This window comes from Gavialis gangeticus, unplaced genomic scaffold, assembly GCF_001723915.1.
Source record: "Gavialis gangeticus isolate Ggan-Ray unplaced genomic scaffold, GavGan_comp1, whole genome shotgun sequence".
Taxonomy (NCBI): domain Eukaryota; kingdom Metazoa; phylum Chordata; order Crocodylia; family Gavialidae; genus Gavialis; species Gavialis gangeticus.
This window is the reverse complement of record NW_017728994.1, coordinates 14,510,546-14,530,236: the sequence shown is the minus strand read 5'-3', so window position 1 is coordinate 14,530,236 and position 19,691 is coordinate 14,510,546. Positions and strand designations below refer to the sequence as shown.

At 39.4% G+C, this 19,691-nt stretch overlaps 1 protein-coding gene across 5 annotated transcripts in view; it reads right to left on the bottom strand.

Moving 5' to 3' along the window:
* Positions 1-19,691, bottom strand: part of RASGEF1A (RasGEF domain family member 1A) — a 373,737-nt gene that overhangs the window by 39,689 nt on the left and 314,357 nt on the right. For 3 of the 5 annotated variants that reach the window (XM_019502317.1, XM_019502319.1, XM_019502321.1), the window contains one exon: positions 482-661. In XM_019502317.1, the coding sequence (XP_019357862.1) occupies positions 482-661 (180 nt within the window). Of the gene's footprint in view, positions 1-481; positions 662-3,601; positions 3,874-14,037; positions 14,059-19,691 lie in introns of those variants that run through there. The other 2 variants (XM_019502320.1, XM_019502318.1) reach the window with 2 other exon arrangements.

The window sequence follows — 19,691 nt, the reverse complement described above, 5'->3', positions numbered from 1 at the left end:
TATATATATATATATATATATATATATGTATATGTATTTGCTGGTTAGACAACCAACCTAAAGGAATATGTAAAATGAAGTTAAAGAGTTGGAGCTTCCCTCAGCGCACAGAACTTCTGTACTGCCCCTCAGCAGAGTCTAGTTAGTAACTAATTTAGGCTGCATTAGGGCAAAGGAAGCTTAGACAGATTGAAATGTCTATGGCTAATGCCACTTTTAATTGTTTCTTAAAGTACCAGTGGGGTTAGCCAGGGTTTAATCTTTCTAATAAATATTCCCATTCAGGCAGGTAGGGGGAGCCTCCTACTTGGGCATCACTTTATGTAAGTACGAGGCTGATTATCAGAGGCCAGGCAATGGCTCTTTAGACTTGTTTCTTAATCTTGATTCAAACGGAACAAGACAGTAAGCTAAAACACCTACATTAGAATCCTGATTCTGTTTAAATGCTATAGAAAGAAACCCTCAAATGTCTACTTACATCTGGATAATAGTCCAAGGTGGGCACCAGGCGCTCTATCAGGGCTTCCAGTGATCCAGAGATGAGATTTCCATCCTGGTAAACAGGATCACCACACCTTTCGCCCATGTCTGGCTGCACTTGCCCACTACAACTTGAACCAAGCATGCTGGAAAATATTGGCGTCTGGGGCATAGTTTCCTGTGGTGGTTGGAGAAGAAAAAGAGAGAAGTTTTCAATTGTCTTTAAAGGTCTTCTGTGAGTATGCATAGTGTTTACAAAGGCATAAGTTGTGCTCAGTTACATCATCTGAGTGAACACAGCTTGGGCTTTAAAGGGGGAGTTCTGAACCCCCACTCCTGTCAGCCTAAAAACATTGCTTTTAGCTTTGAAATTATGTGTAACCAAACTTTTTTTTCTCCCTGTGTGCAGTTGCCATCATCAGGTTTTCAGTCCGTCACAAATAAGGATATAGAAACATCAGTGTGAAACACCTTGTCAATTCAAGAAGAAATCTCACATAGGTAAAAATTATGGCACTGTCCAAACTACTGCATTACAAAGACATAATCTCCTTCTTCTAAGCTTTTGGATTTAGGATTTTGAGACAGGATTAGATCTGGATATGTGATGATAAATTATCCAGCATTTCTGGATACATGGTATTCTAGATCTTGACAGAAGTGAGTCATCTCTGGCATGTCCTTTGCCATTTAGACAGGACTGGAAATGGCTGAGGATGCACCATCTTGGCAAGACTGTCTCCTTACCTAGGATTTCACAATGTGAGTTAAGTTAGTCTGAATGCTCACACCCATGTTTGTGCCTGGCCTTTTATGCCACTAAGTAAAACAGTCACCTAAAAAAACATACTTTTTTTTGTGGCCACAAGCCCAACTGTGTTGTAGTTACCACATGCAAATAGAGAAGTCTGACTGCAACTTGAAGTCAATGCAGTACATGCAGAAGTTCAAAATTATTGGCAAATGTTACTGCTAAAGCAGTTACCTGCTGGAAAACAAATCATACTCACCACAGGATTTTTTTAAGGACATCTGCAACTTTATTGGACAACAGCAAGGCCTTCAGCATTTAGTTCTTTAAACAGATGTTGCAGTATGTACCAGCTAAGGCACAGGATTTACAAGATTTCAGATGGGGGTGAGGGTGTGAATTGGAGCTATGTCAGTTACTAGTACCTGTACTTCAAGGTGTGGTGGGGAAGGTATGTTTCTTATTCCAGGCAAACAAGTGAACAGAATTTCATTCAATTGCCTTTAGCACAGCATGTTTCTATTTATGCCAATACAAACATATATGCCAATAGAAACATTATAAATATATATATACACACATATATATAAAAACAGAATAAGAGAAATGTAATTAAAACATGGCAGCTGTTGAGCTGTTGAACAGTGAATATTACCTTGTGTGTCAAGATACTTCTAGTATTTGCCCCTTTTAAACTATAATTAAGAGTCATGTTTTAAAACACAATGTGCAGAACCTATGGGCTTATAATATATGAAACTTGATGATACTATGCCACGTGTTTCCCTATTAATGTTTTGATGTATGTTACAAATTGAAACACAAGACATGGGCTCTACAGCATGAAAAGAGCTTGACAAATGACTGTGTGCCTCTGGGAGTGTGAGGCGAGGAAGCTGAGTTAGCTATGCATATTATGCAACTTGTTAGTAATTTGTTTTTTTTTTCCTTTTAAGGTTTATTCCAATAGCTTTGCAATAATGTATGGTATGTGCTGTTTGGCTAATAATGGCATGGAGGTGCCTGTACAGATTTGTAAAGGGACTCTCACTGCTACTGAAACAATTTAGTTATAGAGCTTCTAGGTAGGAGTGGGAAAGAGGGGAGAAACATTCTGTTTTCTTTGTGAACTGTTTTTAGAACATATTAGAAATTATCTGTCTTTGTCTCTGTCTCTCTCTTTCAAGTGATCCTTTCTGGAAGGAGGAGTAATAAATCTTTTTCTAGTTAATTGAAATATAGATGTGGACAATTCTGTGCTCCTAGTAGGTAAAGGGCTACAAGCTCTTATGCTAGTTGCATATGATGCTTGATCAGCCTAACCATAAACAATGAATGACTTCAAATGAGAAGTATCAAGCTGCACTGCCAAATTTAACACTGTCCTCACGATTTTACTCTGGGGGGGATGGGAAGGTGGGGGGAGTCTTTTTGGGAACTGATGTCATGTGGTACCCGGTGTTAAATCCTAGTAAATGTACTTTCAAGGCATTGGCAAGTAATCTGTTTATAAACAAGCAAAGAGCCATGAAAATCACCGCTCTAAAATTCAATACAGAAATTAAATGTTTAGTTCAAGATTAAGCTAAGATACCTTGACTTTATGAGAGGCTGGCAGTGCTGAAAAAGTAGTTAATCTGCTTTAAAAAGGCAGTGTGTTTTTATGTCACTTCTAAAGGTAACACTGCTCCTGGGATATTTCCCCTGGATACAGCAGAAAGTGTTCACATATACAGTCCCAGTCTCTGATTTTCAACAAAAGTGGTTTCGTAAATCTTGATGACATCGTACAGTCTTTCATGCCAAGTCTAAAATCCACCTGCAATTGCCAGTCACATAATAAATAAGACAGTGGCACTCCTTCCTGATATGTATATACCCTTGATTAGCACAGAGACACAGCCAAAGGAAGAAAGTTGTTGACATCCTATTTATCAGTGCAAGCAAAATAATCTTGAAAACATGCCTCATGCTACAGGTGAGTTCTCTTTAGATTTCAGCATTAAGACTGTAAACTGAACTGCCATAAGTATATATTTTTAAAAACTTGCCCAAAACAGTCTTTTAAAGGGGTTGCAGAAATTCTAAGGTGAACAACTGCATCCCATTCAGTTTAACCAACATCTTTTTTGGCAGCGGAACAAAGAATTCAAAGGACCGCATGACCAGATTCTGATCTCTGCTACACTGCAGTAATCCAGGACTGAGTCCCTTAAAACAACCTGTAGTCTTCTACTGATGTAAATGAGAGCAAAATTTGGCTCAAACTTTCACCATGGCAAAAAGTGCCATATAAGGCTCTGCATGGCAATCAAATACACACAGATCACATACATAACTGAACAACTGAAGAACTGAAAATCTTACCCTCATTTTCCTGTGTAATATGTACATAAGCCTTGGCAGTTCTCAAAATCTTGATGGTGGGGTTTTCTTTCAAAGTATAAAAGCCTCAGCCAGCCATAGTAGATCCAGCCATCTCACATCTGAAGAGTTTCAGACTCATCTGAGCAAACCCAGAAAACTGGCAGTTTCCAAGGACTGCCTCTGACGTCAGTCCCCGGCTCAGCAATCTGTTGGCTGAGGGAGAGCTTGTCCAATTCAAAAGAAGCCGAGTGTACTGGGGCTGGCTTTTGTATGTGTGCGCTGTACACACTAGGAAAGAAAAGCCCACCCTCTGCTTTCCTCTATAGCAGCCCTGGCTTGTCCAACAGGTTTGATTGCTTAGATGAAGTTCCCCCCCCCCTCCCCCCCCTTGTTTTTTCTTCAGAAAGGCTTGGCTGCCAAGAACAGCAGCACTTTAGCTTCTCTTCTATGATAGAAAAGATAAACAACTCACTCCCTGTGGGGTGTCTGGCAGCGGTGGTGCTCTGTGGGCTAGTCTGGGACTACTTCAGAGAAGATCAGAGTCAAGCGAAGCACACCAATGGGAAACGGAGTCAGGACATGTATGACTTGTGGCATTGTGTCCTCAAAATAAAAGTGCCAATTCATTTCTTTTTCTCTCCATATATGTGCAAAGCTGCAGTCTCTTTAGGAAAGGAAGTGGTGCCTGAAATCTATATTTGCATGAAATTTTAAAGTGAGTCTAAGCAACGTGGCAGACCCCTTTGGTGGGATTTTCATAAAGTCTCAGCATCGACTAAACTTGTTTTCCCAGTGCTGTTAGAGGCAGTTTCACCAGGACTTGTAATAGAAGCTGAGTTGTGCTAGTGCCAAGAGCACTTTTTAAAGGTTTTTAAGAACTGGATAGTTGGTTTGCTTCATTTAAATGTTTATTCAACACATTTTTCAGAAGTTTTCAGATGTATTAGAAAATGCTGTTAGGGGGGTGTGGGAAAATTGTCATCAAACCTCAATATCCAGAGCGCTGTCTGCAGTTCTGAACATTGTTTAGTTATGACCTTTCTTTCATTCACTGGCATATTGGTGGAATTAGCATGCATTAGCACTAATTAAATGGCACATTGTGCAAGTTTGCTTCTGGCACCTTGAATCTCAAGCCATATGAACCAATACTGTTGGGAAGTACAATTCAAAACAACTTATGAGGGTGAGGCATAGCACTGAGCAGTGCCTTTGAATTGTGTGATGATAGAATGTAAAGATATATGCCATTGAGAAGAGCTTCTCCCTCATAAACTGTTTACATTACAATTATTCTCTTGCCCAGAAATTGCTATGCAAAGCAATTGACTGCTTTTGACTTCAATAGGATTGTCCCACCTTTTTAAATGGCCCAGGAACATTTATTTGATGGTTCTAGGCTAATGCAGGTACCAGGTATGATGCCCCATCATCATGGCTGGTATTTTTTAATTGGCTTGACAGTTTTGATCTCTTTTGAGCTCTGAGATGTTCCTTATGTATCTGTGATACTAGCAAGTCCCAAATAGCACATGGTTTGAAGGCAGCAAACAGGCCTACTGAGATGCAACGGTAAACTTTATGGTATATCACCAAAGCTTATGGAGCATATTGGGTAAACTCTTACAACCTAATTTTAACCTCATTAAAGGAAAGAGGCTTAGGTTTAGTTAAATCCAATTCTCTTGATTACTGGACTAATTCCCCATCCATACTACTTTTGTTAGACAGGCAAGAAGTTTCCAGGATTCAGCCTTAGTCCCCTCATTCTAGAACAGTGCACTAACTGATAGGGAGAGCAGTATAAGTATTACATTATGTCTATGTTTCTTTGCTGAAATGCATGAATTGGCACCAGAGTATCGGGTGCCATATGTTTATAAAAACAATTCATCATACAATTATATACCAGCCTTCCCTCTGAAATGATTATGGATAGTTTGAAATGTAGTACTTGGTAAATTTCTCATTGCAAAAAAGCTTATAGTAGTTCAGTTTTTTGCTGAGAAATACAACCAAGGTTCCTGGTTGTCTGAGGCATGCTTTGTCCTATCAGCTGAGTTAAAAGATCCTTCTTTCAGTGATATAACTTTGAGTACCTTGCTCCCAGTTAGATCCATCTTCATTTGCCACCTTTATATTTACTGAGCATCTCATAATCAAATTGCTTAAGTTATCAGTACAGCCTACTTTCCCTCAGAAACCACAGCAGGAGAAAAAATGAATATTCATTTCCCATAACTAAGAGTAGGGTGTTTTTTTTTAATACACAGGGAAAGCGATCTTTTTTTTGTCTTGTGGCGGATCATATGGTTGGAGGATTCTAATCCTTACACTATACAACTAAAAAGCATAATCTAGCAATTGAATAAAAACTATATATTCCCAGTAATTGATATGGTCCCTGAGCTCTGTGCAGCCAGGAGCTGCCCCAGGAGCTGGCACAGCTCCCCTGACTGCCAGGGTTCAGGGCAAGCCCTGTGACCCCTGCCAGCCTGGGGCTGGCACCTAGGGGTGCTGCAGACTTCTTCAGGCTACTGCAGGAGGGCAGAACCCTGGACTGGGCTGTCAGACACAATCTGCTCCTGATACATGCATGTGTAGACATGCACCCGAGAGTGTTTTAAGAAGCCTGAATTTTCTGCCCAGGAAATTCTGGTGCATCGATTGCATGTGTAGACATACCCTTCACTTCCTTTTTCCTCTGACTGATTTAGGAATTTATTTTATTTGCCTGCATTGAGTAACTAAAAACAGAATATTTGGGTTGATTATGTCTAACAAAGGACAGTTTAATTCTTTATTTTTTTTTAGAGCATTACTCAATGAACACTTATTTGATCAATCTATTTAGTAGTCAGAACTATAGCCAGAACTAACAATATCTACAAGTGAATGTGTAGGAAAAATGCATTTTTCCCCAATTCTGTCCATTACTAAACCTGCACAAAAAGATCTGAGACCAAGAGTGACACTTGTCAGTTAGAATTAGCAAATTTGACAAAGTTCATTAAGCTTAACCAGTAGCTTCAGCTTCAAGACATTTTAAAAACATCCCAGGCTTCATAATAGCGTGGGCAATGTGAATCTTGCCTAACTTTGAAGGTAGGAAGCAGGCGGCTATGAAAGCTCCAGCTTTACTGTTAAGTTGGAAAGTTATACTTTTTATAGTTATTGCTCTACCTTTAGATCAGTGGAGGTGTATGTAACCCTAAAGGCCTGAGAGCAAGACATTGCAGCTCCTACAATTTTCCAGTTCACTGGAAGAGAAGCAGCTGCTACATTTCAGCAGCGTGAGTAGTATGTATTCTTTTCTCTCCCTCTTCATGGACAGAGAAGTTTAAAGGTGTAGTAGAACATGTGTGTTGAACTCCTTTTCTTATTTTTAAGTCAATATGCATGTTCTTATCGGTAGGTGAGAGAACGTACAGTCAAAGTAATGTCTTGCTCTTAGAGCGGAAATGTGGTGGGGTGTAGAATGGCACCTTGATATGGTAGTTGTTTTCCCCTATCTTAGGCTGGCCTTGGGAAAAGTTGCATCTGGTGCAGGTACAAGAACATTGACCTGGGAGTTGAGTGTGAAGCTCTGTTATGAGCTCTGCCCCTGATATGTCACAATGGAGAAGTCATTCCCTTAGTGTATCACTTTCCATCATTGTAAAACGTGGATGATGACAGGTTTCTTAATAAGAATTTTGAGAGGTATGGATGTAGAAGACCATCTAAGGTCTGAGTGTAGCTGTTGTTGTTATCCTCTTCCTGAACAAACTGTCAGCACCATAAAGATGTAAAATACATCAAAATGCCATTCTAAATTCACAGTTCAATGTGTGCATCTTGTTGCTACTGGACAGACACCAGTCCAGGCTTAATCAACAGAGCTATGGCTTTGATTGCCCTGTGCATGTCCTTCATTTATTATGTAGGGGACTTGAAGCAGCACCCTTATGCAGGCAGCTATTCTGCCAAGCAAGTTGGAAAAGCCTCTTGCTTCAAGGTAAGTTAGTCATCAAGCCTGTCTTGACAAAGGGATTTTTTCCATCTGTCTTCTATTAGCAAATTTAAAAGCACCCAGCAAGAAAGGTGTTGTTAAGAAAAAGGTTAACCTTTGTGATTTTTAAGACATTGGATTGAAATTTGTGAGATCTTGGTTCAATTACTGAATGCTGCAGATTTAATGTGTAAGGGTGGGTGTAGAATAAACGGGGGCCCTACATTGAAGCGTCGAGTTTTAAAAACATTGCTTCAATTTAGGGCTGATTAAACCCCTGTGTTGTGCACACATCCTGATGATTTACCTGCCTGTCCGGTGGGGAGGGGAGGGTGAGCTGCCAGTGGGTGGAGTGGTCCCTAAGCTGTGAGAGGCAGGGCTAGTTCTTCCCTCCACAACAGCAGTGGCCCTCCCCAGGTGTCACCGGCCTACAGGCACCCGGCTTGGGCTGTCCCAGGAGGAACTGCAGCTGCGGAGGGAAGCACCAGGCCCCCATGCAGCTCAGGCAGGCAGGCTCGGGGGTGGGGGGAAAGAGGGGGGCAGTTCAGGCTTGCTGATTTTCTTCGACAGAATCTGCTTTCCTGGGCTGCTGCCAGGCTGCCTGCAGGGCTTCTTGCAGAGCCCCTGAGCTGCATGGAGCCTGGTGCTTCGCCCCGTGGCTGTAGGGATAGCCCAGTGCCCTAAGTCATTTAAGGTGCATTATGCCTCTCAATTTCCTACAGAGGCTGGAATTAATGCGCAATATGCCATCGACTCGTGCAAACACTGACACCATTAAACAGGTGTAAAAGCATTTAGCCCACTTTAAAGTGCTATGCACACATGCTTCTCGTTTTGTCTACACACGGCCTAAGTGACTTAATTTGTCTGTGCCTCAGTTTCTCATCTGTGTTATGATGATGATGCTGGTTGCTTCCTTTGCCTTTTTGTCAGTTTTTTTTCTATTAGATGGTATAACCTCCAGGACAGGAGCTGACTCTTACTCTGTGTGCATGATGCCTGACCCAAAGTAGTCTCAACGTTGCTTGAGGCTTGCAGAAATTAGTATAATAAAATTACGTAATAATAACCAGGAAAGACATTGTTGAAAAATTAGAAAGAAGTTGGTTATGAAGTGAAGTTTTCCAAATTTTACTGTTTAAGTTAGCTGTTTTTTCCCCCATTCTTAAACGGAAAAAAAATCTATTCCTTGTTAAACTGGATGGACAAAGTTGAGAGTTAACAGATTAAGAATTTCAGTATGGTACAAATAATATACTTAAATGAACTTGGGCAAAGTGTATAAATTATTTTTCTACTTCAGAAAAGCAAGTAATTGCAAGGATCTATTAACACTCTGATATTAGGCTGCAACCTTAATTACAAAGGGTCTCTCTCTGAAATATCACATCTGTAGCCTTTATTCTTTAAACCATTCAAGTCGCTTGTTACATTCCACACAGACCTGTCCGGTAGTAAGTCTGATTTCATAAACAGAGCCCATACATGTGACTAAATGTCTCATCATTTGCCTTGGTGAAAGAGAAGAAGGTCAAAGGGGGAGAGGCAGCACAGAAAGAAAGCGTCATTGTATAGTCTTTTTTTTACTGTCTATTAAGTAATGAAAGTAGGATCTGGCCTTGGTCCTTCATGTCTTCATATGCATATCCAAACTGCTCCTTTCTGTGGATGGCTATTGCAAAATGTAAGCTGTGGAATCTGACCTTTGTACCTCTTCTTTTCTAGCAAGGCACATAGTTTTAACATTTGTCTAGTTTCAGTGCTTTGCAGTTATGTGCAGTCAGAATAACTATTGAAAAAATGTGTAGAATGTAGTCAGAGGACAATGTATGGAATAGTTAGCATTTTGCATGCCCTTGAAATGGTACACCGCATCTACACATTATTTTTTAAAGAACTTTTTGGCACGTCCATAACTCAGCATCTTTTACAAATGTTATTGTGCCAGTATGCTCTAGCATTCCAGAAGTATTTTACATACCTGGTCCAACTGCTGCTTAGAGCATGAGCTTTTAGATGATTTCAAAACAGTGCATTATATCATAGGATGTTAGGTCTGCCTGTAATGCTTATAGTTTTCCATTCACACTATATACAAATGTCTTTGCTGGTTAGCTGAGCCAAGGAGCCACGAACCAATACATGCAATATACCTTCTCTGGCTGTCTGTGAAGTTGTAAGCAGTTTTAGGCTAAGCACAAATCACAGACAACAGCCTATCATGGGACTCCAAAATTAGGAGGCCTCTTCAGGATAGAGTCATCAAGTTTTTTTGTCTTAACAGGGTACAGCTGAGAAGGGAACTTTTTTTCCTGTTCCACAACAAGTTTTGAGACTTCAGCTAGTTTTCCATTCTGCATTGGAGTGAAATGAAGATATTTCCATTTTTAAGGAAAAGCACCCCAGAGTAGTTAGTAGCCTGGCAGCAAGTATGAGAGACTAATCCAAATCCTTCTTCAAATGTGAGAGGAGTTGAACCTGGACCTGAGTACCATAACCATAATGCTATTAGGAATTACTGACTGTGTCTCCTTCTACCTTTTGATTGGAGATTCTGTCTCGTGTCAATAAAAGTTTTGTCAAAACCCAGTAATTACCATGAAAAGTTTAAACTCTGAATTGGCATTTCCTGATGAAAACTGCTCTGTTGAATAAATCCCAACCAGCATTTCTCAGGAGATTTCTAGCAATGGTAATTTTTAGTGCATATACAAGAGATATCTATATTGAGATTCTTTGTCACTCCTGTTTTTAGTGCTGTTTCAAGTAAAGAAACAAAGCTGTAAAAACATAAACTACTTCTAGTCGTGTGTATGTGTGAACTAAATTTATACTAGTGGAAGATCAAGTTTAGAGTCTGACATCGGTTCTTCAATTATGTGATGGGTGGTATCAATGGAATTTCCCCCAGCATTGTGTCCCAACCCTGAATTGAAAAGGAGAATCTCTCAAAGAAAATTGTCCTTTTCCATTCAGTCTTTTACCTTCCAGCCAAGACAGGTGTATACTAAACTGGTGGATGATGTTTGTGATGTGGAGATGTTTCTTAGGCACTGGACTGAGATGATAACACATGTTGGTGTGTGGTTTTCTTGAATGTTTTAAAAGATCTGCATTTAGCTAAATCTGAGTTTGGGCAAAGGGCTGAGTTCATTCTACACCTAAATCAGTTTTCTTGCCTTAGTATTTATCCTTATTCTACCAGAGTCATTTAAGAAGTATACTGACATTCTTTATTTGATTCACAAACTTCACAAATGGCAGCTACCTTAAGGGGTTTCATAGGTTATCTACTTGCTTGCTAATCAGTACTTTAAAGTTATATCCACCTGAGACATATCTACTGAACATACCAAGGATGTATGTATCCCACTGAATCCTGTGGATGCTAGCAGGATCAGTGAAGGACCAATACAAAGAGTCAAGTTTGCTTTTTTGTCAGATCAGGTGGTTACAGCAAAATTAACACAAAGCTTCCCAGGTCTGGTGGATTTGGAAAGACCATATAAAAGGTCAAGTACCTAGCAAGGAAGAGAGGTAGCACAGAGAGAAAAACACAGTATTATTTCTTGGCTTATTCTCTTTTTACCAAAATGAGCATCTATAGCACATATATACCGGTATATATCAGGGGTTATTCAGGTGATCAGAGCAAAGTAAGCAGTTATTTCTGCTAAAGACATTGCTTTTGTTCTTATCTTTATTGCTCCTTGCATATTGTAGACCATACTCTAAGGGTCTGGTTCAGTACTGTCTAGAAAATGGGATGCACGTGCTGCCTGCTCAGTACACGCAGTAACCCAGGAAGTGTTATGGGTACTGTGTGGATCACTGAGTTTCCAGTTTGAGCTGAACTTTTAAGGATGTTAATCAACAGTCTTAATGAACTTTTACCTAAGTTTTTTTCAAATCTGACATTTTAAAAAAATTATCAGAATTCAATGTTGGGGTACAGATTCACCTTTTAATCCCAACTGGTGTGTGCCCTTCACTAGCACAGCCATGCCTCTCACCGTGCTAGTTATTCTGAAAATGTGCCACCATGCAGAATGTGAAAATCAATTATGCCAAGGAGTGATCATGTACATACATCAGCAATTTAGTGCCTGGAGGGGAGAAGAAATCTGCCTGTCTGCTGATGTCAATCTACTTGAAAATGGTATTTTTGTAAATACACAAGTTGCTATTTTTTAACCTACTCAACAAAAAAGAGGTTTATTTTTAGCTCTAGAAGCTGCAGGGCATTGTAATTAGCACATGAAAAATACAAATCTTGCTAGTCATCCTTGTGTTTGCTTAGCAGAAATTATGACAGCAGTTGTGTAAACATTTCCAAGTATTTACATGATTCTTTAAGGTCATTGAGGGGGTTCAGTTTATTTCTTTTGGTCAATTATGTTTTATTTCTGAATTTCTTTTATAAAGGCTATGGTGAGAGATGCTAGAGTTGGAAAATGTAGTACACTGTTTTCCAAGAGATATAGAACAAGCAGCATTAAAACAAGATTCCTCTAACTCTGCCACCAGTCTTCCTCACCTTTGATTTTGATGGGAGCCCCTGCATAAATGACCAAATAATTACTTCCAAATGTGTATTTACTGCTTGGATTCTTTATACTGGCATCATCAAGGTAATTAGTACAAGTTGGGATAGTAGTTTTGGAATGAATTGAAATGATCTGACTCGCAGCTCAATTAACAGCTGTTAAATGCACGGGATGATTTTATGTAGGACACATTCATATTAGGTACTTAGTAAAAACATACTAGACTCATAAATGACTATAAAACATAGTAGACTCATAAATGAATATAGACCTCTGGAAGAACCTCCAACCACTACCAGTTTGCCCATAAAATGTTAAAATGTCATTACTATATATATAGTAATGACGCATGCGCGCACGTGTGTGCGTGTGTACACACATATATGTGTATACATATACAAATGTTAAAATGTAATTACTAATATGTGTGTGCATGAGTGTATAAATCATATGAAAGTTTAATATTTCCTGGGCAAACTGGTAGTGGTTGGAGGTTCTTCCAAATGTCTGTAGTCATACATACACACGTCCACTATATGTATAGTGTATATTGAAAATATATATATTCATATTCAATTTAACAATGGACAATGTTGTTGGGTTATGTGCATATGAGCCATTGTCATGTTAACAAACATGACAATAATAAATGTTATCTTTAATAAACAATATACAAGTAAAAGGAAAAGTGTGAGGCCAGAATTGTTGGTGGTGTTCCTTTTAACATGTAATGCCCCTTTTTATCAGGGAAAATGTATCCCATTTTTAAAGGGGTTAAAGTCACTCATCTTTCAGGATTAATAAATTAATCTCCTGATTAGTCAGTGAGGAACATTTTAGTTAAACATTTTATTGTTTAACATCAAAATAACTGATGTACAAGTCCTTTTCTCCATTGGATAGAGGACTAATTTGATCCTTGGTCTCCCATATTTTCAGGTGAGTGCCCAATCACTTCACCCTCCACAAAATATGTGAAAGGCCTTGTGTTCCTTCCAAATAGAAATGTAAGTAAACTTCTATGTTTCTGAATTTTCCACAGAATGAAATTGTTTTTCAGCTAGCCACGCTCCCTATCCTACAATGAGTGCCAAGGTCTATTCACATGGAGCCCCACTGCTCTCAAGAGGTTTCTGCACAAAAGACCACACACTTGGAGCTCATTGCTCCAACAGCAACCACTGCCCATGCCCAACTTGCTGCATCAGGCTTGAAATAAAGGCAAATAGGTGGCTTACATGCCACCTATGTAAACAGTCTTAATAAACTTTTACAGTGTTTTCTGTGGTGAAACTAAAATGGCTTGATGTAAATTAGTTAGTAAATTCACATGTTTGATCTACCTTGACCAATTCTCCTTAGCACTATTTATGTGAGGAAGTAAACAGCATTGCACTTCAAACAAGTGAAGTTTAATATCCCCCTGCAGCTATTTTCCTATTTTCTTGTCTCCTGTTCCTTAGGGATCAAGTCACAACGTAGATAACAGATGAAAAACAACAAGTTTTTGCACTTTCCTGCCCTTACTACTGCTATGTTTGTAAAAACAGAAGAGCATGCCTATAATTGATAGCTAGGGGCTGTCTCATAGGATATGTGGTCCTAGCAGCTTTTCTTTAGACCTTTTATTTAGGAAGGTGGAATGCTCAATACTGTAACCAACATGATATGATAACTATTGAACTAACACTTCCTTTGCTCTAGCTTTTGCAAGTCCAGATGATTTGTTTCAATACTACATGAACAATTTAATACTTTACTTAAACTTGAGAACTACAGCATTCTTGTTCAGCTTTTCTTCTGGAAAAAAGGACTTCATACAGGCTATAAAAAAGAAATATAGTTACAGTAACAATTATTAGGCTAGTCCCATATGTTCTATTGTGCCAGGTTCTCACCTTATCTGTAGCCATATTGCCAGCTTGAAGAGCTTCAGGAGGGCTTTCCAGTGCAGCAGAACACTAGATAGTATACAGCCCTAGGATCCCTCTTTTCCAGAGAATGAGGCTTTTCTGGTATAACCAAGGGTGCTGCCAGTTTCTTTATGCTTCTGATTATCCATCTTAGACTAGTAGGGGGAAGTTGTGCATAAATTTAGAGCAGTTCCAGGATTCCCTAGTTGACTTCAAGATTGGTGCCGGGGCTGTAAAGATGGAGAAAGGTGGGGTTTCCCCCCACCCCCCTTCATGTGATTGGGGTATAAGCTAACTTCTGTTGAGAAGAAAAATAAGCCAAAGAGAATATTTAACCCTGGTGAAAGATGAAACACCTGTAGTTTATAATCCTGCATGTTTAGCATGAATCCCGCAGACAGTGCTGAGGGGTGGCTTTGCTACATTGCCTACTGTGCCTTGCCCTTTGCCTGGAGATAACCAAATTAGGAATCAATGGTTGGCCTGTCCCCAGGTATCTCTTGATAAGACTAACAATAAAGTGGAAACTGTTGATGGTGAGTATCTGTGCATCAGAAATGAATACTTCTTTGACTTTCCATTAAGAATGCTTCTTGATTTCTTTTCCCTTTTTTTTGGAAACAGACTTGTAAGTATAGAGCATTCCTTCTTATTATGACACTGATATGCAGGAAAATTATTTAGAAATTTCAGGTAAGCTACTAATTGGGCCCTATACGAGAACTATTTCATTTGTAGTAGTGCATTTCATTCGAATGAAATGCATACCCATCTCTTTGACTTACCTTTCTTTCAGTAACCCCCATGCATGTCTAACTTCATAGTCTGCCATATATATGATTGTATGCATTATTAAAACAGTCAAAATAACTTCAAGCTTTTTATATTTGGCAAGCCTGAAAGATCCTTTCTTAGGAAAGGCATTGGGATATCATCAGGTAAGCATACTTTTAAAATGTATGTAGATACACATGATAATGACTCTGTGGCTGTTGCCAGATGTTCACTTAAAGGCATGATGGGATCTAATCCATGAACCTAACAATCATGCCTCCTGCCATGCTACATGTGTATAGCAGGACGCACAATTTTGGGATGGTAATTAAATCCCAGTTGCACCTTACTTCCAGTGCAGAGAGCCCTGGATCATGATGCTAGTTGATAGTCTGGTGTCCACAATCAGGTGATTGTCAACTGGAGCCGGTAACAGAACCAGAGACTGGAACCAGTTCTAATCCAGTCCCAGGCCCCAGCCAACAGTCAGTGGCTTATCAAAACTCCAGTTGGGCGTGCACACAGTTTTTAGGGGTCCTGGAGCAGGGGGATCTGCAGATCAGAGATTCCCCTTGATCCCAGGTTGCTGTCATGCTGGGCCCTTTTCTGATATCCCCAGTGCATGGGCACCTTGAGATCTGGGAGAGGCTACTAGATCCTGGGGTCCCCAGGCACCAGGGATATGAGAGAACCACATGTGCAGCCCAGCTGCACACACAGCTTTTAAAGATCTGGCATGCAGTGCGCCCAAGATTAGGGAGATGCTGTCCAATCTCAGGCTCACTGCACCCATCCTCTGCCTCCAGGGGTTGGGCAGAGATCCAGGGACTCTTTCTGCCCCCTGCCCAATTGGGTAAGAGATAGTCACATCCTGGACCCTGGACCTGCCTCATGCTGAATCCTGATACACAGCTGAGTGTCAGGATCTGTCATGGACTAGCCCCAACCGGCCACGTGTTCAATTTAAGGCATGATAAAAACAAACCACAAAGTTGTTACACATTATATGAGAAATAACTTTTATGACTCATTTATTGTATTATCATGCCTTAAGTTGGCATGAACACATGGCTGGGTTACTATTTCAGGCAGGATTAACCTATTAATTGCATTTTAAATATAATGAGTGTCCAGGGCTTGTAACTACCACCTTTGGCTAGATTTGAGCAGGTAGCATAGGAGTTAAACCTTTATCCTTTTGTAAACTTCTTGAGCATTCCTTTCATAATGGTTCTTGATTTTTTTTCATCTAAGATGGACTTGTGACTATATAGCACTCTTACTGCATATAGGTCCCTTAAAAAGAAACCAAACTAAAACAGTTCTAACAACAGTTAGAAACAGTTCTAAAACTGATATGTGTTACAGCAATCCTGTCAGTTCCTTTGTTGGTAATACCTTGACTGTTTTGCCGTGCTAATCTACCATTTCAGAATCGGAATTTATTTATTGTGAGCTATTCTTTACTAGGGGATCCAGAGATTCCTGTTATTTTTCCAGAAGTTATTTGGTGCATCTGAGATGACCTGCTGTCCCCTGTATTGTCAAATGTGCTGGTTTCAGTTAGGAAATTCCGCTAAGTCAATGGGAGTTGAGTAGGCAGCTAAAACCCTGAACAAATCAGTCTGGGAAATAAGCTAGAAGACCTATAGTTCCATCATAGAAAATATTTTTAAATGATTGCAGTTCATTAAATAGTCATGGTTTCACATTTGTTCATGAAATCTAACTTGTTTTTTTAACTATGTAAATAACAATGTGGCACTGGATGACTTCAAGAAAAGCATTGAGCATGACATGTAATAGTATGCAGGGCTCAGGGCTGATTGGAGAGGCTATCTATTACTGTTATACATGCAGTCCTACATGTAACTTTACTCAAAGCATGTCTTACAGTGAACAGACAACAATGTATAACTAGAAAACTCTGTCTCAACAACACCTTGTGATTAACTAGGCTGTGAAACTTTTAAGGTTTTCTGTCTGATTGTATGATGTGCAAGACGAGGTCAATCCTCAGTTAAGAAAGTAAGTAGCATTTGTTCTAGTTCTTTCATATTCATATGCCATGATTTCAGTGGAACTTCTGTAGCATAAGTTGGGAGTAATGCACTAGGGAATCAGGACCTTGATCTCCAACTTCAAATTCATCCCTGTAGGTCACACCATACCCACCTTATGTTGTCACCTTAATCCAGGCCACAGCCCTGCAAACTCTTCTTCATGGATAAATGCCACTGACTTCCATTTCTGTTGGAGTTAGGCCCCAGGCAAGTGCAGGACAGAAGTCTGGTGTGTGAACTCTTGGCATGTTTTGCTTTAATAGCATTATTTGCATAATAAATACTTATTTGGGGTAACTTTATTTACTGTCCATTGACAATGCAGTTAGGCAGTATGACAACACGGAGCATAACTGTTACCCTAAGGAATGTATGGTCTAATTGATGAGCAGATTTCCATGATATATAGGGGCCACTGATTTCTGTAGGGGCTACCTTGTACAACTTCAGTTAGGAGTTCAGGGCTAATGCTTGTGAAGTTCTGTATTGGGTGGGGGTGGTCTGTGGATAACAGGTGCTGTCCATCATTTATTTAAAACTATTTCTATTTAGTTTATTTAGCGAAGGAGAGTTTTAGGTGTTGACAACTGAAGTGGTCTATGAAACTGTCACCTGTGATTTTTCAGATGTATTTTGTCATCTAAGATGGACTTGTGACTATATAGCACTCTTACTGCATATAGGTCCCTTAAAAAGAAAGTTACATCACACATTTTCTGGCAATACTGAGCCCCAACTAACTTGTGTGTTAAATCATCTTTTTAGGGTTTTTGTATGAATTTAGATGGAATGTGTGAGCGAGGGACTGGATAGTCCAAGGCAACAAGAAAAATGGAAATTTTAAAACGAGAGAGAGACAGGCTCACACAGGTCAATGTTTGTACCAGTAGCCAATTAAAAAGCAATGGGTTTTCATTTGCTTACATCTCCGCATTAGGAAATCTGTTGAAGGGTAACAGTTCACAAGACAGAATCTATAAATTTCTATCTATTATAAATATAATTTATTTACAATCTCTGTGTTGTGTGTAAATGTTTTATATTTCCTGCTGAAATTGTTGATTGATTATGTTCCTTTGAATTGCTGAAGCCTATGTCTTGGTAACTGAAAACACTCAAAGCATATGACTACTTTACATATTCACTGCATTATTATGGTTAGTAAATACTAGTAAATTAAATTAAAGAAAGAATGCATAGGAATTCAGTGGGCAAGCTGGTAGAGAGCATGTAGAAGGCAGGGTAGAAATGCACCTTTTATAGACTAACTAAATAAGCATAGTATAAGGAGGAGAAAAATGAGAATACAAAATACAAGGAAGGGACAGGGAGAGTGGGGAGGGGTCAGTGCTAGGAGAAAAAAAACAAAGGAGCAGTAAATGCATAGGGACAGAGGGAGTGACATCAAGCTCTGGCTTCCAAAAGACAGAAGTCAGGTCAGTGACTTCAGTGGCCCTTTTTAGGGATAATGATGAGCTTTGTCTAATAGCCAATCTTAGCCCTATCTTACTTTATTTTGCCCATGCTGCTGATGAGCTGTGATGCTACAAGATAGGTAATTGGAAGTGGGTCTTGAGGGGCAATAAGGAAATACATTAATCACATGTATTCTCTCATTATTACAATCTATTCAATCCTCTTCCTGATTTCTGCTCTGGTCAGTTTCACAGAATACATGATAGTCACCAAGTGAAGCAGAAGAATTTAGAACAGGAAATGTATTCTAGCATTCTTTTACTTTGTGCTTACAGCTGAAAAAAACATATATGTCCAGCTATGTTAAAAGCTTATCCATCCAGAAGCATGATTGTCTGCTAGTGAAATGACAGTGGTATTCCTCAGACCGCTAAAGGCTACAGCTAAGAAAGCGAGATTTTCAGTAAATTAGCAAAGCTCTTCTGAAGTCAATGGAACTTCACCATTTAATACCATCTGAATATCCAGCCCAATGCACGTAGCTACTGTTTAGTGAACCTTTCAAGACTCATCTTTGACAGATGAAGGAACTGTTAAGCGAATACAATGACTATTATAAGAGCTTTTGGACATTTATTCCAATGTGCCTCAGAGCAAAGTTAGAGGAAGTTTCTCAGACAAGTTTTGCTCCAAATTATCCTGAAAATATCAAAAGTGCAATTGAAAACAACTTACTATATGTCTCAAAAACTGTACTTGACATGTGTTTTATTAATTGAACTTCTGAAGATCTATCAAGGGATGTGCAAAGCAGCATGTGTCTGTTTAAGCAAATAACATTGTTTACCTATTTCACATGTTCACAACTCAACTAACTTTCTTTCATCTTTACTTCACTCAGCACTGCTGCTGCTAAAACCTAATGCATTATTCATAAGCAATTCTAATTTTGGCCTAACTTTGAACTGGAGATAATTGCAATGTCTCCAACTGTTGTATGTGTTCACACATCAAAGAGCATCAAATCAGCAACAAGTGGTGTTATGGTGTGTATGCTTTAAAGTAGTACAAAATAAATTTAGTTGTCAGTTTGGGGGGATCTTATTCCACCTGCCCCAAACTATTTTACTGTAGGTATTTTGTAGGTCAGTGTGCTTGTACCCTGTGCATCTGGGGCCTAATCCAAAACTTGGTTAAGAAAATGGAAATATTTCAATTGATTTGAATAGGCTTTGAATAAACCCCCCAATAAAAGTTGGCTGCGAATGTTATCTAATCACTTCTGAATGCGTCTCCCTTGGTGCTTTGGACCTGGTTGCCAGAAATTTTCAACGTATGCCTTCATTGGTTCTCTGCTGTTGTTTTCTTTATTCCCCCCCCCCCCCC